Genomic DNA, 24,086 nt, shown 5'->3' with positions numbered 1-24,086 from the left:
ATTTTGCCAAAAGCAATATACAGATTCGATGCAACACCCATCAAAATCCCAACTCAATTCTTCACAGAGTTAGAAAGAGCAATTATCAAATTCATCTGGAATAACAAAAAACCCAGGATAGCTAAAACTATTCTCAGCAACAAAAGAAAGTCTGGGGGAATCAGTATCCCTGACCTCAAGCAATACTACAGAGCAATAGTGTTAAAAACTGCATGGTATTGGTACAGTGACAGGCAGGCAGATCAATGGAACAGGATTGAAGATCCAGAAATGAACCCACACACCTATGGCCACTTGATCCTCGACAAAGGGGCTGAAAACATCCAATGGAAAAAAAAAAGATAGCCTTTTCAACAAATAGTGCTGGTTCAACTGGAGGTCAGCATGCAGAAGAATGCAAACTGATCCATCCTTGTCTCCTTGTACTAAGCTCAAATCCAAATGGATCAAGGACCTCCACATAAAGCCAGACACTCTGAAGCAAATAGAAAAGAAACTGGGGAAGACCCTTGAGGTCATCAGTACAAGGGGAAAGTTCCTGAACAGAACACAAATAGCTTATGCTCTAAGATTAAGAATTGACAAATGGGACCTCATGAAATTACAAAGTTTCTGTAAGGCAAAGGACACCATCAAAAGGAGAAATTGGCAACCAACAAATTGGGAAAAGATCTTCACCAATCCTACATCAGATAGAGGGCTAATATCCAATATATATAAAGAACTCAGGAAGTTAGACTCCAGAAAACCAAACAACCCTATTAAAAAATGGGGTAGAGAGTTAAACAAAGAATTCTCACCTGAAGAACTTCAGATGGCGGAGAAGCATCTTAAAAAATGTTCATCTTCATTAGTCATTAGGGAAATGCAAATCAAAACAACCCTGAGATTTCACCTTACACCAGTCAGAATGGCTAAGATTAAAAATTCAGGAGACAGCAGGTGTTGGAGAGGATGTAGAGAAAGAGGAACACTCCTTCACTGCTGGTGGGGTTGCAAATTGGTACAACCACTCTGGAAATCAGTCTGGCGGTTCCTCCGAAAACTGGGCACCTCACTTCCAGAAGTCCTGCTATACCACTCCTGGGCATATACCCAGAGGATTCCCCACCATGTAATAAGGATACATGCTCTACTATGTTCATAGCAGCCCTATTTATAATTGCCAGATGTTGGAAAGAACACAGGTATCCCTCAACAGAAGAGTGGATGCAAAAAATGTGGTATATATACACAATGGAGTACTATTCAGCCATTAGAAACAATGAATTCATAAAATTCTTAGGCAAATGGATGGAGCTAGAGAACATCATACTAAGTGAGGTAACCCAGACTCAAAAGATGAATAATGGTATGCACTCACTAATAAGTGGATATTAACCTAGAAACCTGGATTACCCAAAATATAATCCACACATCAAATGAGGTACAAGAAGAAAGGAGGAGTGGCCCCTGGTTCTGGAAAGACTCAGTGAAACAGTATTCGGCAAAACCAGAATGGGGAAGTGGGAAGGGGTGGGTGGGAGGACCGGGGAAGAGAAGGGGGCTTATGGGACTTTTGGGGAGTGGGGGGCTAGAAAAGGGGAAATCATTTGAAATGTAAATAAAAAATATATCAAATAAAAAAAGCAAGAGAGAGAGAGAGAGAGAGAGAGAGAGAGAATCCAGACCTGGTAATGGAAACCTAGCCAATTACTCATTGCTAATGTAGACATGGATCTTGAAGGAGAACCTATACACATTACGTTATTAAACCTGAATTATCCCTACCAATCAATGTAATGAGTTTGTTTTTATATCCACAGAAAAGTGTCTTTACTCCTCATCAAGAAGACTACTTTTTCCAATAGATTGAGAACACTAAATATCAAACTACAGCCAATTAAAATGAAGAACTGTGGGACTGAATTTTAATGGCGACATCTACAGAACATTCTCACAGGGAACACTGTGGAAGGGGCAGGTATAAGACTCTAGGAGCCAGTGGATAGGGGAGTTTGCTAGGAGATTGTGTCTCCTAGCATTTTAAGAAGCTGTGCCATTAAATTCAAACCAACAGAACTATATAAGCATGAGCTATACAAGAATGACACCAATAGATATGCCAAAGTAGGGAAACCCCGCAAGACCTCATCCATACATATAGAGCTACAGAAAAGTTTGTAATACTGAAAGTGGGGAATACTCTTCCTCAGGGAAGAACACACAAATCTCATATCCTATACCAAATGGTTAGCCCTGAAAACATAAACGCAAGTAAAATTATGTAGACCAAGCTGGTTATATTTAAGAATATGTGTCTATCCATATTTATAGATGGGTCTAGTAATGATTATTGAAAAAAGAAGCCAAGAAATTGAAAGAGAAGATAGAAGAGTACATGGGAATGTTTTGAGGGAGGAGTTGGGAGAGAGAAATGTTACAATTCTATGATAATCTCAGGAGACAGCTATATCAGGCTCCTGTCAGCAAGCACTTCTTGGCATCCCAATATTGTCTAGGTTTGATGATTGTTTATGGCATGGATCCCCAGGTGGGGAAGTCTCTGGATGGTGTTTCCTTCAGTCTCTGCCTCACACCTTGTCTCCATATTTCCTCCTGTGGATATTCCCCCTTCTAAGAAACACAGATACATCCACACTTTGGTCTTTCCTCTTCTTGACCTTCATATGGTCTATGAATTATATCTTGGGTATTTCTAACTTTTGAGCAAATATCCACTTATCAGTGAGTGGAGAAAATTATTTTTAATCTAGAATGTTATATCCAGACAAGGATAACTGAAATGGAAAGACTAAGGATATTTTTTAATTGTCTATTTCCTTAACTAACACATCCACTCATGTTATAAATTAATGAAGTCTAAGTAGGAATATACCAGTGTAATTTTAAAGGGGAATGGCAATGGCAGAAATTCTTTGGTGGTTATAAGAGAAAGACCACCATTTAAAACTGGAGGTTAGATCTTTGAGGAAGACATTGTTATTTTGCTAGTTAATGGGGTGCCATTGCAGACACTATGAGCATTGAGGATTAGAGCCAGTATGTGTTCTTTACACAGCCCAAACTTCACATGCAGGCGTGTTTGGGTGTTAGGAGAAGCCCAGTTTTTATGAACAATGTTTAATATTCTTAAGGGCACTCTCATATAGAATGGTTCTTACATCACACACCATGTTATGATAATTAACTTTGTCGATGCGTCAGGAGGTCTGGAATGGCCAGATGCGTGATTATCTGAGCTGACAAGGCGTCATAGCTCACTTTCAGTTCTGGAAAGAGTCCAAGTTATGCAGCTTGCATACTTCCCATTCCGAGGGATGAGATCTGACACAATTGCACCTTGAGTTTCCAACAATGTAGTCAGTGCTTTTGTAGTTGTTCAACTTTGGTTTCCTTTTAGGGCAATAAAAGAGCTCTGCAGTGACTTTTCTACCTTCTTGAGTTTCATTAAAAAGTAAAAAGCATGGTTTCTCCGTTAAGATGTGTAGTTCTGTTTTGCTGGCCTCTTACCAAAATTCGTTACGCAGGGATAACTTTCAGGAGGCAGATGCCAAGAGTGTGAACCAGCACTACTTATCTTCCAGTGAGTATCTGACACAAACTCACTCAAATAAATGAGAATTCTGAACTTGATGGCCTCGTCTGCCAGAATAACAAGAGTGTGTGCCAATGTAGGATGCCACCGTGCTGGGCACTGCATGCAGAATTGGGACGCACTGTCTTCACTTCTACAGAGCTTTGCTGGAACCTGTTTTCACTGTCCTCTCACTCGATCAATTTTCCCTAGCAAATGATGCTCTGGGGTGGTTTGCATAGTGCTCAGGTAGACTGACAATAAGAAATATGGGCTCCAAATGTTAATAGTGTGTCACTTGTCTAAGCATTGGCTATATTGGTATTTATCCTAGAAAAATATTTTCATTCTCAGAATTTTAATTCTTTTGTACTGCCAACAAATACATAAGATCAGTTAGGTATGTTAAAACAATAACTATGACAACAACAACAACAAACCAAACAAGCAAACCTTTAATTCTCATTAAATTCTAGGAAGTAAAATTTTTATTTCCTTGCATGGTGTTTTAGTGCTTTTCCATTCTAAGAAATGCTGTCTTCTCTTAAAATGAATGATAGTGTGAGATTTTTTATAAATATGTGGTGTGTGTGTGTGTGTGTGTGTGTATGTGTGTGTGTGTGTACAGAACTTGATAGGTATCTGTGGTGTTTCTCTTGATTGTTCTCTACTCTATATTATCAAAGCAGGATATTTCCCTGAACTTAAGACTTGCTGATTCTGACTTGTATAGCCTATTAGCTTGCTTTGAGTTTTTTGTTGTTATTCTTGTTTGTTTGTTTTGTTTTGTTTTCTTTATTTCTCTGCCTCTGGAGTGCTGAAATTAAGGGGTCACTGCACCCTGCTTGTTAGTTCTAAACTCTTCTCATCATGGTAGAAGGAAAGGGGCAAGTACTTTCTCCATGAAGCCATCTCTCCAGCCCAGTTATGGAAGTTTGTAAGTGAAATATGTTCGCGTGTGTTCATTCTCTGTTTCTATGACAGAGTCCTTGAATCTGGGTAGTTTAGGGTGAAATTAGATTCATCTTCAATCCCTTCATGGAGGATAAAGATTCCGGAACAGTCATTTGCTCAGAAGGAAAGGGAATGTGGTGCATGTGGAAGGAGCTAAAAGAGAAAGTAAAAAAAAAAAAAGATTCTGCAGTATTCCTTAGCCGCCCAATCTTTAGTTACTGCTCCAGTACTGCAAGGTCTAATTTTGTGATGTTTAATCCTATCTTAAGAAAAACAATATTTGTTTTCAAGAAAGGTATTAATTCATTTATGAGAGTTGGAGCTCAAAAACTAATAGTGTTTAATAGACCATATCTCTTGTTTCCCCTGTAAAGTCATTTTATTCCCTCTCAATGCAACAACATTGTGAAGGAAATTAATGAATTGCTAACCTACAACAGTGTTGCTGGTTGTAGCTCAAAATACAGAGATAATGAGATCTTCTTATTGGAGCATCAAATGTACTACAAATTTAATATGCATTGTAGTGAACCAAACAGAGACAGGAACATATAGACACTAATGATATAATTGAAAGCTTTGATAAAATCAATTCTTCCAACTCCTCTGCAAAAAAAATATTGCCAAAATATTTGAAATACATTCAGAAGATCTATTTAGTATTAATAAGTGAGTACGGCTGTGATTCCCAGTTTCGTTTTTGTCCTTTTTTTTTCTGCATAAACACACACACACACACACACACACACACACACACACTTAGTATATGTTTATAGATTTTATTGCTATTAATGAGAAAAATATACCTTTCAAAATATGTAGATATATGGAAATGCAATCTTATGTGGAAGAAGATCTGTGATTGACTATTATGCAGTACCTTATGTGTTCTATCGTGTAAGATCATAAGTATGCCTGCCTTCTTGAATCATTCGGAAAAGCAGAATTTGCCCTTCTACTTTTTTTTAAAAAAAGTTTTTCTTAACATTTTGGGGTTTTTCTCTCAATATTTTTAGCTTTCTAATCTTTCTTTAAAGTTTCTCCCACTTTTAAGTGGCTTCTGCTCTGCCATACCTCCGTCCTCCATGACACATTAAAATGAAATATCTGTTTCTCTTCTCTCTTTCATTTCTCCTCTTCTAGGTAGCTGCTGAGGTTTTACAGCTTGCATGCCTTGGGGTGTTCCTTTTACACTCTAATAAAATTGTCTTTGAGCTTTAAAAATAAAAGAACAAAAACAAAAACAAAAGAAATGGCCATTTTATTAGTCCATGGGAAGTGATGAAGTATAGAGGGCAGGTTGAGTAATAGCCAAAAGGAAAAACATTTGAAGCAATAGTTGATCTTGATATTAAATACAACTGAAATACATAAAATGTATCTTTAGTTTTAAATAAGCATAGTATGTTTCCTAAAGAAATATGTAAACTTAAAATATTATGAAACAAAAATTGTTAACAAAATAATTCTGTTACATGATTATTAATTAATTATTCTCAATCTTCTGTAAATTTTTATTCCTTTTTCTTTTTTCTGAGATATTTTCTGTATTTGCATTTTAAATGTTATCCCCTTTTCAGGTTATCCCCCAGAAGCCTCCTATATCATACCCCTCCCCCTGCCTCTATAAGGGTATTGCCCCACCTACCCACCCACCCACTCCTGCCTCACAGCCCTTGCATTCCCCTGCAATGGGGCATTGAGCCTTCCCAGGCAGGACCAAGGGTCTCTCCTCCCATTGATGCCTGACAAAGCCATCCTCTGCTACATTTGCAGCTAGAGCCATGGGTCCCTCCATGTGTACTCTTTGCTGGTGGTTTCATCCCTGGGAGGACAGAAAGATGGCTCAGTGGATAACAGTAGATAATGCTTTCAAAGGACATGGTTTCAGTACCCTGGACCCACATCTAGTGACTCAAATCCACCTGTAATTTTACTTCCATTGATTTTTACCACTGTTTTGCCTCTGAGGACATGAGAAACTCACACAGACACACAATGTGTTTGGATCATATCTGCTCCAATTCTCACTCTCACCCTGTTACTACATCCATACCCCCCATGCATCACCTCCAAATTTCATGTCAATTGTAGGCGTTGTCTTCTTTACTTCTCCTTCTCCTTCTCCTTCTCCTTCTCCTTCTCCTTCTCCTTCTCCTTCTCCTTCTCCTTCTCCTTCTCCTTCTCCTTCTCCTTCTCCTTCTCCTTCTCCTTCTCCTTCTCCTTCTCCTTCTCCTTCTCCTTCTCCTTCTCCTTCTCCTTCTCCTTCTCCTTCTCCTTCTCCTTCTCCTTCTCCTTCTCCTTCTCCTTCTCCTTCTCCTTCTCCTTCTCCTTCTCCTTCTCCTTCTCCTTCTCCTTCTTCTTCTTCTTCTTCTTCTTCTTCTTCTTCTTCTTCTTCTTCTTCTTCTTCTTCTTCTTCTTCTTCTTCTCTCCTTATCCTCCTCCTACTCTTCCTTTTCCTCTTCCTCCTCTTTGTCATCCTTCCCGTCATCCTCCTCCTCTCCTGCTATTCATTCTTCATCTTCTTCTGGTTCTTTCTCCTCCTTCTCCCTCTTATCCTCCTTCTTCGTTTTCTTCATGTATTAATTCCAAATACTGCATGTGTGTAGGGACATCCACTGAAGCATTGACAACTTGCAAGTTACCACAACCCTAAAGACAACTGACCTCATATCAACCCAGCCCCCTCTTTTTTTTCTCATCACTCTCAGATTTTTATCTGGTTTGGTCATTTGTAGGTGTTAAGTGAGGAACCAATTGCCACATCCCTCTCATGTCCATAAGACACAGCTCTGCAGGATCCCCGCTCCTCTGGTTCTCACAGCTATTTTGCTCTGCTTTCTGCCTTATTTTCTCTTAGCCTTAGACAATGGGATATGGTGGAAATGTTCATTTAAGGCTTAGAACTCCACTGTCAAATATTTTCTGTACTTTGATCAGTCATGAGACACTGTATTAATTTCTTCCCTCTGAAAAAGAAACTTCTCTGATGAAGGCAGAGTGCTACTGCATTGTGGGTATAAGGGTAAATATTTGAAGCTAGTTTGGTACAATGTCCACTTAGTGATGGAATAGTAGATTATCCCCTTGGCATTATTATGTCCCAGCCACAGGTTGTTGGCCAGTTTTCTAGTACCTGGCATGGGTTCTGACATCTGTAGCATGAATTAAGTAGAAGCAAAAATAATGTGTTACCTTATAATATTTGTGTCATTAATATTAGTATAGTTTCTATCTAGGAATTCAGTGACTAAGAAATGTAAGAGATGCCTTGCTCAGCCACCATATGAGATGATTCCTCTTGCAGTAGATGGAGATGGAGAGACCCACAGCTGCAAAATGAGCAAACACTGAGATATTTTGCAACATACACATTTTTTTCCTTGTTCATTTTTTCTAGTTATCACAAACAGTAGAATCAGAATCAGGTTTTCCTCTTTATCAGTTCAGCATTCACCTAGTCTGGAATGACAGAATACACTGGGGAATAGACCTACATTCTAGGCTAAGTTTCCCAATGCTAAAGAACTACAAGGTGAATACGTACACATAAAAATCTGAATAAATGCATAAAACAAAGTTATTTAAAAATCTCACATGATTCTCACTAAATTCATATGTTTCCAAGTTAATACTATCTGATCCTACTCTGACAAATTATCTGAAAACACTTTTGCAAATAATGTCTGAGAATTATTGCACAGGAAGTGATGAACCAGAGTGTAACAATTTCAAGTTTTTTTAACTTTGTAGCTTACAATATAAATGATGCTATCTGCAACTGACATCTGCTTGCAAAGGAAAATTAGTTTGTCCCATGAAATTTCACAGGAAATATTAATCACACTTAAGATAGGCCACATACCCAACACAATCCACACCAAACTGAATTATGTAGACTTTTTGTCTCATACTGCTTTCTTTGGGCATTTTGTTGTCTTGTTGGTCTTTGCTTGTATATTATGGTTTCTGATTTTGTGTTTTGTTGGTTTGTACATGTCTTTCTCTTGTCTTTTCTCATTTTTATTGTTCTTCCTCCCTCCCTCTTTCTTTTTACTTTCATTGCCTGTTTGTTTTCCAAAGAAAGAGAGAAAGAAAGGATGTAGACTTGGATGGGTAAGGAGGATCTGAGAGCAGTTGGGAGAGGTAAAGCACCATCAGAATAAAGTGTGTGAAAAATATGTTTTTGATAAAAAATGTGAGAGACCAATACCAAGCGAAAACTTTTGTGACTTTGCCAAATACAAAGCCAAATTAAAATTAAGGCATACAGTACAACTATTCTTTATTTTCTTTTTAATTAAAGTTTACAAAACTTTTAATTGACAAAATTTTGTTTATCACATACAACATCACATTTTAATATATGTAAACATCGTGATTGATTTAATCAAGTTCACTACTAATTATTAGGTCTATCGTGATACTAATATTTTGAAGAATCCTTAACATTTGCTCTTAGTAATTTTGTTGTTCAGAGTATATTGTTATCTGCTGTTGCCACAATGGCATATGATGGATCTTGTATTGTAATTATAATCTTTATTTTTACATTTTATAATCTTTATAATTTATTTATAATCTTTGAAAATGTCACACATGCATATACTGCATCGAGATGACTGCCCTTACCCCTTCTTACTGCATCCCTTTCTTCCCTCGCAGTCTCCCTTCATCCCTAGGAATCTCTTTCCCATATCCAGCACTTTTTTGATTTTATATCCCATTGAGTTTACCCTGGGTCTTCTGTGTGACTATGTTTAGGAACTGAACACTGATGCTGTATTGTGTGTATGGGGTCATAATATCAAAATAAATGCCATGTCTCTTTTATACCTTCCATCTTACCTTTACAAGAGTTTGAAAAAGTTTGCATATTTTTGCAAAGATAAATTTTCCTCCCTACAGTTATGTTCAAAAGAGTTTAAAGAAGTTTGTGCTTACAGAATGCACCAAATTTAAAAACAATTTGTTGAGTACAAACAAAAGTAAATTGTCGCTTTATTTAATCTCTCCAAAAATACTGATATCTATAACTAGATCTAATCTAGGTAGATAGGTAGGTAGGTAGATAGATAGATAGATAGATAGATAGATAGATAGATAGAAAATCATTATTAATACCCTAAAATTAGAGATTTTTCTACAATGATCTAGGATCAGATAGATAGATAGATCGATAGATAGAGAGAGAGAGAGAGAGAAAGAAAAGAAAAGAAAAGAAAGAAAGAAAGAAAGAAAGAAAGAAAGAAAGAAAGAAAGAAAGAAAGAAACAAAGAAACAAAGAAACAAAGAAAGAAACAAAGAAACAAAGAAAAGAAAGATCATGGGTTTTGAAAATGTTTCTTGGTAATTTCTTAAAACAGGTTATATCCTACTGATTTAGGAACAGAGATATTTGGTCAGTTTTATGTGATTTTGTTAAGTCTCAGTATTCCTGTGCACTCACTCACCTTTCTTGAGTGAACTCATTCACTTTCTAATTCCTTAGCATTTGCAATCTTAGCCTAGAATGTAGGTCTGCTCCCAGGTGGATTCTGTCTTGCCACACTAGGCCAATGCAAGAGTGATGGAGGGAAAATGGTGGTTCTGATTTTAATTTCCATAAAATCTAGAAAAAAGCAAATAATCCAAAAACTACTTTGAATTATGTTTCCACTGTTAATGTTTTGTTGAACATGTAAAATGTCATTATTTTGGTTTTTTTTCCTGAAATAATATCACCTGTTATGAAATATATTTTGTATGGAATATTATACTTTAAAATACTACACATTTTTAACAACATCAGCTACTCTATCTGTAAGGTCCTTCCTTATCCAAGCTCAGATTGGATGGTCAAGTTGCTCAAGCATCTGCACTCAGAATCCTGGAACAGTGCTGCAGCTCACCTTCAATAGGAGCTTACAGTTTGTAATGCACATCTTTCTTATATTTTGTAGCCCTTACTACACACATACATAACCATGATACAATACCCATACAAATATTTTCATGTTTGTAAATTAGGTATTATGAAGTTCAAGGAAATTTGACTACATATTTTCTTTAACCTTCAACCAAACAATTAACCAAGAATTCGAAGCAGAGCATAAGCTCTGTTACTCAAATTTACTAACCAGAAAAGGGGGCAGTGAGTGGGATGTAAAATGGAAAAGTTAAAATAATAATAATAATAATGCAAAGAAAAACCAAAACAAAGATCACAGAGATCGTGCCATCAACATTCATATCAGTTAAAGTGTGTATTACTTCTTATGTATTTTGTGAAGCTATCTATACTTGGTTATTTTAGTCATTAAGCAGAATGGCCAGCATTATTGAGAAGGTTAAAAAAACAGAAGGGTGTTTCTTGATCTGTACATATTTCTTATTTTTGTTTCATGACAGAACTCACGTCAGTTCTGCTGTTGGTAGCATGCCTGTTTGGTTATATGATTTTTACAGCATGATTTTGCATTTTGCTGACAGATATTCCACATGACCTATGACCTGGCGAGTGCTGTGGTGAGAATCTTCAACCTCATTGGCATGATGCTGCTCCTGTGTCACTGGGATGGCTGCCTTCAGTTTCTGGTTCCCCTGCTGCAGGACTTCCCACCAGACTGCTGGGTTTCTCTAAATGAAATGGTTGTAAGTAACTCATGTGCTTTATTTTCTAAATTTGCAAAGTTGTTCTTAAGACTTCACACTATTTCTGCTAGAGTGGTCTGCTTTCTCTTCCATAAAGACTTTTCTTCCATGGATGTGAAATTAGATGAACCAAACTTATATAACTAGGCCTTGTTTTTGGATTCCTGAGAATGTCTGTGCTACAACACCCAGTTTTGTATTTTTTACTGAAAATCGATAGACTTTATTTCACTAACATAAACCCACATACATTGCCATGATACAACACCCATACAAATATTTTCAGGTTTGTAAATTAGGTACATTTGAAGTTCAAGGAAATTTCAAAAATTAATAGAGCAAGAAAAATTAATTTGAAAGATAATTTTAATCATCCTTTTTTAATATATGTAAGTATTTTTAAATGAAACTTGGATTTTATTTAGCTAAATATATTAACATAAAATGTAAGATGCATTGATATGAGATCTGATATAATTTGGGTCCGTCCTTTACTTCATTCACATGTGCTAAAGTATCCCATTCCAAGAGAGAAAGCATGCTTAAAAGCCTTTCTTTAAGTCATGTATTTAAACCTGTATCAGAATCCTGGTATCAGGATCTGTACCAGAATCATAAAATTTATAGTAACCTCCCAAACCCATACATATTCATAGATGCACATACTTTATATATTAGTTTTTTGACCTTTCATTTTATATTCAAAAATAGTTTTATTTTATTTTATTTTTTTACCTTTTTAATTGTGTTATCCTAGCCTCTTTCTGCTGTTATGGTAGAAAACTAGACTTAAAAGTTTATAAAACATCAAAATTGATTTCTCATTATGCGGGGATCTCTAGAGTTCAAGACCAAGTCACTTCCTTGTTCAGATTCCAGTTGTAAAATGAAACTTTGTATCTGAACAAAGTCTCCTGGGTGGGAAGAAAATGATTTTTACATGGAAGAAGGTTGACGATGACCTTTTTCTGCCTTAATGACACCTACCTTCCATTAGTGACCATCTGCCAACCTTATAGAGTCTTGAGTTAAGTTTCTAAATGGCAATTTTCAGGAAACACATTAGAACCACAGATGGTGGCTCAGAAAATACATCACACATTGATTTCTTTCAACCTACTCTTCAACATCAAAACATCCTGGCAGTTCATATAGAACAATGCAAAGAGTTTATATGGCTTGGATCCCTTTTCAAATTTGTAATGTTGCCTTTACCTGTCCCTTTGCTTCCCTTGAGGGAAACAACATAAATGGCAAAAGACAGGGATGAGGATTTTGTCTCAGAGAGGAAAACAAGGCTCTCTGTCATCAGGTGCTAAGATGAGAACTTATCCCAGGGGTGACTCATCTCTGGCACAAATGTAATACTTCATTTGGCAAATGGTTATTATTTTAAAATTTTCAAGTTATGTTCCAGAAAAAAAATGTAGTTTCCATCATTGAAAAAGAAAAAAGCAAAAAGAACTCTTTTCAAATATCTACAAAATGCCTGTGATTGTATAATTATATTACAGGGTAATAATGTTATATATCTAATTGTGAGTACATTTTTGCAAGTACAATTATAATGTATTTAGTATTTTTCTTTAACCATGTCTGTGTTGCAAGATATTTACTATCCATTCACATTGAGGCAGTGAGAGGCCAGTGAGTGGAAGGTAGAGAGGGGGAGGAGCTAAGAGAAGTGAGGTGATGGAGACAAGAGAGGTCTGGGCAGGGAGGCTGCATGACTGGAGAAAAGGAGATGTGGATATCCAGATGGCTTCAAACGTGTTTCTGGTGTTCTGAGAGGTTAGAAATATCGAGGTAAAACTTTATCATTGTAAACTGGCATTATGTAATTGAGAGTTTGGTATACAAAAATATATTTGGTTAACTATTCAAGTTTAAGAGTCATGCTTTACTGGATACTTGGAAGGAGTGGTGCAGAGTCTGGGCGGGGCAATACTTTTTCTTAATTTTTACCCACTACACATCTGAATATAGTTATATATGTCAGAGAGAGTGCATGCACACGTGTGTGTGAGCATGAGAGAGAGAGAGAGAGAGAGAGAGGGAGGGAGAGGGACAGGGAGAGGGACAGGGAGAGGGAGAGGGAGAGAGAGAGAACTTTATTGGTGCATGTTGTGTTGTGTTTAGTGTTGTTATCAAAGCCTCAAACTTCATTATCTCCTCTTGTTATACAAAATAACTTTATGAAGCTACAAATCACTTTCTGGTCTCTAGTTTTTTAAAAATAAAACTAGAATTTTCAGAAATTATGTGATTCATCTTTTTCATGGATAGAATACAGAGACATAGGTACAGATCATATGTATATGACCATGTCAATTCCAATGCACACTAGATTATCTTTAAAACAAGACTATATAAATCAATTAAGAAGGATGATTATAAAGAATCCTTAGTCACAGCACTTCATGTGAAACAATAACTACATTAAATTCAGTGTTTGATATTTAATACTTGAAATAAAAATGTCCAACTGGTTATATTTCAATTTGGGCTAAAATCTAATTTTCAAGTAAAACTTTGAGAATAGAAATTAAGTCTTACATGTAAGATGTAAGAACTTTTCATAAGTATGGCAAGATAATTATTTTAATATGAAGCTAATTACATGTATGCCATTAAGTATTATTAAGAACTATATACATATTAATATTATGTAACCAAATTTGCTTTATATCCTGATCTTTCTATCTATGTATCCTATTAGCTTGTTATTGCCATATAACCTATGGGATAGAAATTTCTGTTACAGTATTTGGCAACAAATTTGAAGTTAATACTATAACAAGGTTATCACTTCGCTTATTGTATTAGTAATCATTTTTATATAATCATTGTTATGTAAACTTTTTCTAACATATATTTTGACCCATAAAAATAAACCCAACACTAATTTATTTGCTCAGAAATTTGCAAATTTTAAAATAATTTTTAAGCATTATATTGACAAAGTCAACCCATAAACTTAGTGGACTACATAAATGAAGAGAAAGGATACGCTGACTTGGGATATGCAGTAAGAACAGGCTTTCATCTTACTCAGTATTTGCAATATTTGCTTATTTCCATTAAGAAGTGAATTTGAATTTCAAAATTCCTTCTGAACTAAGATATTAGATTTGACAGATAATTAATGTCTAAGAAATGTGTTACATTTCTATAACACCCTGTGGTTTCCATGCTTGTATAAATAACTGAGAATACATTAATTTATTAAAAAGTGGTTAAGGGCAATAACATTGGATTCTATTACAAATGTAAAATACTAATTTTAAGAATATGACAAAAGAAGACCATAGTATAATTTAAATTACTCATTAATTACCTTCTTCTAAAATATTTTCACATGTATGAAAAGTCATTGTGGCATAAATATTTTCCAGGGTAATATTGCTACTATAGAATAAGCTCTTTCATGATTAAGACTTTTGGATTTTATTTGGCCAGCCCATATCTTCTTCCTACAGGCTTTCAATGAATGCTTACATGTTGCTTATCCTCACAAATAGTCTAATATAAGCATATTAGGACACCAGAATATTTTGGCCACTTTATAGATAGATTTACTTTTCTGACTGGAACATGTAATACCAAAGAGTGTTTACTAACCAATAACCATAAGGTTAGTTTGTAGGCCTGATATGATAATGATACATTTAATCCAATGTGGCTAAATGACATGGTCAATGATGTACAACATTTTCATGACAGTAAAATGGATAACATATTAGAAACCTGAGGCCCACAACACAGGCTTTTGATGAATCATGCCCTAGGAAAGCAAATCACTTCACAGCAGTATAAATAATGGAGGAGGTTACTTGGTTTCAGAGAAAAATTCTAAATCAAATATATTAGTTACAATGTGTCTGTTTTATTATGTTGTTAGTATTTGATTTAAAATTTTATTTAGTAAGCTAAATGAGATTATTATTAGTAAGCTAACCATATGAGATTATTGTTTTAATATTGAATGATTTCCTTTTAATTGCAAATAGAATTTTTTTTGCATGTGATCCCCCTGATAATGTTTTCCTCTCCCTCTGCTCTCCCAATTGCTCCTCACCTCTCCTCCCACCTTGTTCCACCCCCTTTCTGTCTTTTATTAGAACAATAGGCAGTCTGGAGAGATGGCTTAGCCATTAAGGGCTAGGCTCACAAACAAAGATATGAGAATAACAGGTTTCTAAGGGAGCCTCACAATTCAATATAATTTATAAACAAATCATTAGACTATAGTTGTTATAATATAGTAATCTATAAAATGAAACAAACACTTAACATATCAGAATTGTTCAAGACAAGCAAACACAAGAATAAACCAAAAAAAAAAAGGTACAAGAAATATTCACATACTCAGGAATTCCATAAAATTCCTAAGCTGTAAGTCATAAACTTATCACTTCCTATATGTTAAAAAGAGAGAGGAAAAATACAAAACAAAACAAAAACAACCTGAAAAAAAAGATTAAAAAAGAAAGTTAGAGCCATGACTCAACATTTTAAGATGAGTAAACTCCAAAGATACTTACTGTTGGGTTCATTTTTGGTTAACGATCTACTTCAGGGCATATAGACTACCTTCAAGAGTAGTTTGTCCAGGCAGGCCCTGTGCCTGCTACCAGTGACCATCACTGGCCAGCCGGGCTGCAAGCAGTGGAGTTACAGAGCTTTTCACTGCACTGAAGTCACATCAGAACTCTGCCTCCCGCCAGTCAATTACAAGAGGCTCTCCACCATCTTGGCTCTCGGACTCCAGATAGAACTGACAGCCTGAGGTACGCAGACTTAGCCCGAGGCCAACATTGCGGGGGTGCTAAGCCCGACAAGCTTTGGCCTGCACCCAGGCCCTGGGCTGTTTGGGGTGGGGGCCATCGGTGTGCAAATCCAGCCAGGAGGTTGTCAGTCAGGTAGACTGTCCCAGGACTTGCAGAGGTTGCACAAAGCACCATCTTGGCTACCTGACAGAATCAGTTAGCAGTCATAGGCCAAAGCGAACATTGCCCAGGCCTAAGCCTGTCAGGCTTTTGCCTGGACTCAGGGCCTGAGCAGCTAGACTAGCCTTGTATGCACCAACCCGGGTGGGGGATCTGCTGCCCAGCAAAGTGATCAGCAGTCGGAAAAGGTCCCCTCAGCATACACCATCAGCATTCCCTGAAGGAGCAAACGGGCATCACCTGGTTCACAGAGACAATCTGGGCCAAGGCACACTAGGGCTCTAAGGGCACCAAAGAGGAAGGGCAGCACATCAGCAATCTGCAACAGGGGAAACCCAGATCCAGAGTTGTGAAAATAGCCTTACACCCTCACAGGAGGCTCAAACACCAGTCAGAGACAAGACCAACTAATGCCAGAGATAACAAGATGGCAAAAGGCAAAAGTCGGAATGCTACCAACAGAAATCTAGGCAATATGGCAGCATCTGAACCAAACTCTCTGATAACAGCAAGTCCTGGATACCCCAACACACAAGAAAAACAAGATTTGAATTTAAAAATCATTGGTCATGATGCTCCTAGAGGAACACAAAAAGGACATAAATGAATCTCTTAAAGAAATACAGGGGGACATGAATAAGATAGAAACCTGTATAATGGAAACACAAAAAATCGCTTAAAGAAATTCAGGAGAATAAGGATCAAGAGATAGAAGCCAATTTAAGAAGAAACACACACACACACAAAACTTAAAGAAATGCAGGAGAAAGTGAGTCAAATGGCAGAAGTCATGAAAGAGGAAACACAAAAAATCTCTTAAGGAATGAAAGGAAAACACAAACAAACAAATGAAGGAATTGAGCAAAACCATCCTGGATCTAAAAACAGAAGTAGAAACAACTAAGAAATCACAAAGGGAGACAACTTTGGAGATAGAAAACGTTGGGAAGAAATCAGGGGCCATGGATACAAATATTAACAACAGAATACAAGAGATGGAAGAAAGAATCTCAGATGCCGAAGATACCATAGCAACCATTGACTCAACAGTCAAAGAAAATGCAAAATGCAAAAAGCTTGTATCCCAGAACATCCAGGAAATCTAGGATACAATGAGAATACCAAACCTAAGGATTATAGGTATAGATGAGAGTGAAGATTTACAACTGAAAGGGCCAGCAAATATCTTCAATAAAATTATGGAAAAAAACCTTCCCTAACCTAAAGAGAGAGATGCCCATGAATATACAAGAAGTCTACAAAACTCCAAACAGACTGGACCTGAGCAGAAATAACATAATAATCAAAACCTCAAATGTACTAAACAAAGAAAGAATATTAAAGGCAGTAAGAGAAAAAGGTCAAGTACCATATAAAGGAAGACCTATCAGAATCACACCAGACTTCACACCAGAGACCATGAAAGCTAGAAGATCCTGGGCAGATCTCATGCAGACTCTAAGAGAACACAAATGTCAGCCAAGATTACTATACCCAGCAAAACTCTCAGTCACAATAGATGGAGAAACCAAGATATTCCATGACAAAAGCAAATTTACACAGTATCTTTCCACATACCCAGCCCTACAAAGAATAATAGGAGGAAAACTCCAAAAAGCAAGAGAGTAACCTTCTTTCATCGAATCCAAAAGAAGATAACCACTCAAATATAAAAATAACATCAAAAATGACAGGAAGTAATAATCACTATTCTTTAATATCTCTTAACATCAATGGACTCAATTCCTCCAATAAAAAGACATAGACTAACAGACTGGATAAGGAAACAGGACCCTACATTTTGCTGTATGCAGGAAACACACCTCAGTGTCAAAGACAAAAACTACTTTGAGTAAAAGGCTGGAAGACAATCTTACAAGCCAATGGTCTCAGGAAACAAGCCGTTTCTAATATTAGATTAGAGGAAATTAGCCATTCTAATATCAAATAAAATTGACTTTCAACCTAAAGTCATCAAAAGAGACACGGAAGGACACTTCTTACTGGTCAAAGCAAAAATCCACCAAGAAGAACTCTCAATTCTAAACATCTATGTGCCAAATGTAAGGGCATCCTCATTTGTAAAAGAAACTTTACTAAAGCTCAAAGCACACATTGCACCTAACCCAATAATTGTGGGTGACTTCAACACTCCACTCTCCTCAATGGACTGATCAGAAAAACAGAAACTAAACAGGGACACAGTAAAACTAATTAAAGCTTTGGACCAATTGGATTTGACTGATATTTATAGAACATTTCACCCTAAAGCAAAAGAATATATCTTTTTCTCAGCACCTCATGGTACCTTCTCCAAAATCGACCTTATAATTGGTCACATGACAGACCTCAACAAATATAAGAAGATTGAACTAATCCCATGCCTCCTATCAGATCATTATGGAGTAAAAGTGGTCTTCAGTAGCAACAAAAACAACAGAAAGCCCACATACACATGGAGGCTGAACAATACTCAATGACACCTTGGCCAAAGAAGAAATAAAGAAAGAAATCAGAGACTTTTTAGAATTTAATGAAAATGAAGGCAGAACATCCCTAAATCTTTGGGACACAATGAAAGCAGTGCTAAGAGGAAAACTCATAGCCCTGAGTGCCTCCAAAAAGAAAATGGAGAGAGCATACACTAGCAGCTTAATGGCACACGTAAAATCTTTGGAACATAAAGAAGCTAATTCACACAGGAGGAGTAGAAGATAGGAAATCATCAGACTCGGGGCTGAAATCAATTAAGTGGAAACAAAGAAAACCATACAAAGAATCAATGTATCCAGGAGCTGGTTCTTTGAGAAAAGCAACAAGATAGATAAACCCTTAACCAGACTGACCAAAGGGAACAGAGAAAGTACCCAAATCAACAAAATTAGAAATGAAAAGGGGGATATAACAACAGAAACTGAGGAAATTCAAAAAAATCATCAGATCCTACTATAAAAGCCTAAACTTAACACAAGTGGAGAATCTGGAGGAAATGGACAATTTCCTAGACAGATACCAAATACCAAAATTAAATCAGGACCAAATAGATCATCTAAACAGTCCCAAAATGCCTAAAGAAATAGAAGGGGTCATAGAAAGTCTTCCAACCAAAAAAAGCACAGGACCAGATGGTTTCAGTGCAGAATTCTATCAGACCTTCAAAGAAGACCTAACACCAATACTCTTCAAACTATTCCACAAAATAGAAATGGAAGGAACACTACCCAACTCCTTCTACGAAGCCACAATTACGCTGATACCAAAGCCACACAAAGATCCAACAAAGAAAGAGAACTTCAGACCAATTTCCCTTATGAACATCGATGCAAAAATACTCAATAAAATTTTTGCCAACAAAATTCAAGAACACCTCAAAACGATCATCTACCATGATCAAGTAGCTTTATCCCAGGGATGCAGGGATGGTTCAATATATGGAAATCCATCAATGCAATCCACTACATAAACAAACTCAAATAAAAAAAACCACATGGTCATTTCATTGGATGCTGAAAAAGCATTTGATAAAATTCAGCATCCTTTCATGCTTAAAGTCTTGGAAAGAACAGGAATTCAAGGCCCATGCCTAAACATAGTAAAAGTAATATACAACAAACTGGTAGCCAACATCAAACTAAATGGAGAGAAACTTGAAGCAATACCACTAAAATCAGGGACTAGACAAGGCTGCCCCCTCTCTCCTTATCTTTTAAATATTGTACTTGAGGTACTAGCTCAGGCAATTAGACAACATAAGGAGGTCAAAGGGATACAAATTGGAAAGGAAGAAGTCAAACTATCACTATTTGCAGATAATATGATAGTCTACCTAAGTGACCCAAAAAACTCCACTAGAGTTTAGGTACAGAACAGGGAGGTGGGAAGGGGTTTAAGGGAGAACAGGGGGAGGGAAGAAAGCTTATGGGACTTTTAGGGAGTGGGGGGGGGTCAGAAAAGGGGAAATGTAAATAAAAATATATCAAATAAAAAAAGGGAAAAAAAGAGTAGTTTGTTTCCCAAGGGATAATTGATTGAATGAAAATAAATTTTAATTTGCATTGATTATCAATTGGAAATGATGTCTGTGTTAGGGATAGGGGTATGTGTACACATCATTTATCTCTAGAATACCCTTGGGTACAGACCCATCTAAGACAATGTCGTTTCAGTCTCTGAGAGTTCATATGTGCATTGATCCTGTTTATTTAGCGGTCCCTGGTTTGCTGTTTTGTTTGTTTATTCATTTTACATCCTAATCGATTGTTGTTTTCCTTCAAAGTCACTCCCACAATCCCACCCCCCATCCCCTTCCCATTCTCTTATGAGAGGGTGGTGCTACCCTTGAGTATCAGGACACTCTGGCACATAATCTCTGGGGGAAGGATAGATGCGTGCATCCTCTTCCATTGAGGCCAGATGAGGCAGTAGGGCTAGAGCATATCTCACACCTAGGCATCAGGTTTTGGGCTATTCCTGCTCCAGTTGTTCAGGACTCACATGAAGATATCTGCTACATATGTGGGGAGGGCCTAGGACCTTTTTTATTTGTTTTTATTTGTTTGTTTTGGTTTGGTTTTGCTATCCTCTCTTTCCTCTAGCACTTATAGTATTTCTGCCTCCATTCCTTCACTATTCCATGAGCCCTCCTTGGAGGGAGTTAATGGAGACATCCTAGTTAGAGTTTGTGCATTCCAAGATCTCTCACTCTCTGAAAAATATTTTCCTGTGGATCAGTATTTGTTTCCATCTGTTACAAGGAGAAGCTTCTCTGATGCTGGCTGAGCAAGACACTGATCTATAAATATAGTACAATCGCATCAGTAGTCATTTTATTGATACTTGTTTTTAGAGCATCAGTATTTTTTTCTTCCTCGAAGGCTATCAGGTCTCAGGTTCTTGGCCACCCAAACAGTGTCATAAGTTCCATGCCATCGAATGAACTCTATATCAAATCATATGTTATTTGCTTAGTCCAAGGAGATTTGTACCACGATTGTACTATCTTCTAGGCAGGACACCATTATGGATCAAAGAAATTGTGGAGGGGGGTGATTTTTACTTGTTACCTTTGGCAATGTACAGAGTGTCTTCTAGTACCAAACATGCTAACGCATAGGTATCGAGGCTCTATCTCAGCACCAGATTAACTTCTTCAAAGATTACAAGTTGTATGGGTGTTGTATTCAGCATTTTGCCTTGATGTCAGTTTGTTGACAGCAATCTATAGTTTTCATAATATCCTGGCTTGTTTGAGGGATTCCCATGAGAACCCATTCACCAGCAACTCAAATAGAAGTAAACCAATATGGTGACATGATATGATTAGCTGGGGTTCTGTCTCCCTGATTTATTTGACCATTTCATTTATATTGCCTCTATAAATGTATATATTTTAGGAAGCCTCTACTGGAATAAGTTCCCATGTAATGACTCAAATGCTCCTTAATTTCAGATCTCATTCTGTTCTTCTGCCTCCCTTCCACTCAATCCTCCTATTCCAGTTCCCACACTATGTATCCTGCTTCACTTGCCAGTAGAGATGTTTCTGTATTATCCACCCCACCTCCCAAGGTCTTTATACGATACCTGATCTCTGTGGTCGATGAATTATACATTGATTACCACTGACTTAACAGCTAATATCTACATATAAGCAAATGCAAATACATAAATTGTCTTTCTGGGCCTGGTTTACCTCACTTAGGAAGTTTTTTTTTTTTCTAGTTCCATCCACTTACCTGCGAATTTCATGATTTCATTTTTTCATGGTCAAGTTTTAATCCACTGTGTAAATGTATCTTATTTTTTAATTCCTTGTTCTGTTGAGGGACATCTAGATTGGTTTTCAGTTTTATGAAGTCCCATTTCTTAGTTATTGATTTTGGTTCCTGAGCTAATGGTATTATGTTCAGAAATTAGAGTGTAATGAGTTCAAGGCTATTTCCCATTTTCACTACTATCATGTTCAGTGTAGAAGGTAACTGGTTTTATGTCGAGGTTTTTGATCCATTTGGACTTGAGTTTTGTCCAGGATGATATGCATGGATTTACTTTGATTATTCTTATAACTGTCCAGTTCGACAAATACCATTTGAGGAAGATACTATGTTTTTGCAATGTCTATTTTCTGGTTTCTTTATCACAAGCATCCATAGGTGCGTGGACTTACATCTGGTTCTTCAAATTTGTACTATTTATTGGCATTTCTCTTTTGGAGAAAATAACACTTTTTATTATAATTCTATAATACAATTTGAGGTCAGGAATAACAATACTTCCAGCAACGTCTTTACCCTGGGTTGTTTTAAGTACATTGGCATTTTGTGTGTGTGTTTGTGTGTGTGTGTGTGTGTGTGTGTGTGTGTGTGTTCATATAAAGTAGATCTGTGAAGAAATGAGTTGGAATTTTGATGGAGTTTGTAGATTGGTTTTGGTAGGGTGACCATTTTTACTATGTTATTCATACTGAATCATGAGCTTGGGAGGTCTACACGTCTTGATATTTTCTTCAATTTATCCTCCAATGTCTTAAAGTTTTATCATATAATATTTTCACTTGCTGGTTATAACTACCTCAAGATAGTTCTCTCATTTGAAGCTACCGCGAAAGCAATTTCTGTCTTCTTGTTCAGTTTATTTGAGATATGTATGTAGGAAGGCTAATGTTTTTTTGTGAGTTAATTTTGTATTCATCTAATTTTTTAGATGAAATAATTTCTTAGTATCATATTTGTGGTTTAGTCTTATTTATTTCAAGTTAATTGGGGAGAAATCAAATATCACATTGTAATCTTAGTTTCTGTAACTCTGCTCTTCTACTTATATTCTATTGATCACTATATTTCATTAGTATATCTATATATCATGATATAATATACCACAAAATGCATACACCACAGGTTCTTTCCACACCTATCATAAAATGCTCAGAACATAGTAATTGATCAAGACTGTGATTGAGCATCCTTTGAAATACACCAGTAATGCAGCTATTTTTTTTAATTCGGTATATTCTTTATTTACATTTCAAATGATTTCCCCTTTTCTGGCTCCCCACTCCCCCAAAGTCCCATAAGCCCTCTTCCCTCCCCCTGTTCCCCCATCTACTCCTTCCCACTTTCCTGTTCTGGTATTCCCCTAAACTGCTGCACTGAGCCTTTCCAGAACCAGGGACCACTCCTCTGTTCTTCTTGGACATCATTTAATATGTGGATTATGTCTTGGGTATTCAAAGTTTCTAGGCTAATATCCACTTATCAGTGAGTGCATACCATGATTGATCTTTTGAACCTGGGTTGCCTCACTTAGTATGATGTTCTCCAGCTCTATCCATTTGTCTAAGAATTTCATGAATTCATTGTTTCTAATGGCTGAATAGTATCCATTGTGTAAATATACCACATTTTTTGTATCCATTCCTCTTTTGAGGGACACCTGGGTTCTTTCTAGCTTCTGGCTACTACAAGTAGGACTGCTATGAACATAGTGGAGCATGTGTCCTTATTTCATGCCGGGGAATCCTCTGGGTATATGCCCAGGAGTAGTATAGCAGGGTCCTCTGGAAGTGTCATGCCCAGATTTCTGAGGAACTGCCAGACTGATTTCCAAAGTGGTTGCACCATCTTGCAATCCCACCAGCAGTGGAGGAGTGTTCCTCTTTCTCCACATCCTCGCCAACACCTGCTGTCTCCTGAGTTTTTGACCTTAGCCATTCTATCTGGTGTGAGGTAAAATCTCAGGGTTGTTTTGATTTGTATTTTCTTAATGATTAATGATGTGGAACATTTCTTAAGGTGCTTCTCAGCCCTCCGAAGTTCTTCATGTGAAAATTGTTTGCTTAGCTCTGTACCCCACTTCTTAATGGGTTTATTTGGTTCTCTTGTTTCTACCTTCTTGAGTTCTTTGTATATATTAGATATTAGCCCTCTGTCAGATTTAGGGTTATTGACTGTAAACTTAATATATCCTGTATTATA

General features: G+C 36.8%; 1 protein-coding gene across 1 annotated transcript in view; it reads left to right on the top strand.

The window, feature by feature from the left end:
- Hcn1 (hyperpolarization activated cyclic nucleotide gated potassium channel 1) overlaps positions 1–24,086 on the top strand; it is a 383,720-nt gene that overhangs the window by 199,375 nt on the left and 160,259 nt on the right. Inside the window, exon 3 of the mRNA XM_052159963.1 lies at positions 11,003–11,164. Coding sequence (XP_052015923.1) covers positions 11,003–11,164 — 162 coding nt within the window. The remainder of the gene's footprint in view (positions 1–11,002; positions 11,165–24,086) is intronic.

The sequence above is a fragment of the Apodemus sylvaticus genome, chromosome 16 (genome assembly GCF_947179515.1).
Source record: "Apodemus sylvaticus chromosome 16, mApoSyl1.1, whole genome shotgun sequence".
Lineage (NCBI taxonomy): Eukaryota > Metazoa > Chordata > Mammalia > Rodentia > Muridae > Apodemus > Apodemus sylvaticus.
The sequence above is the reverse complement of the archived record's forward strand: the minus strand, read 5'-3'. Positions and strand labels throughout refer to the sequence as shown.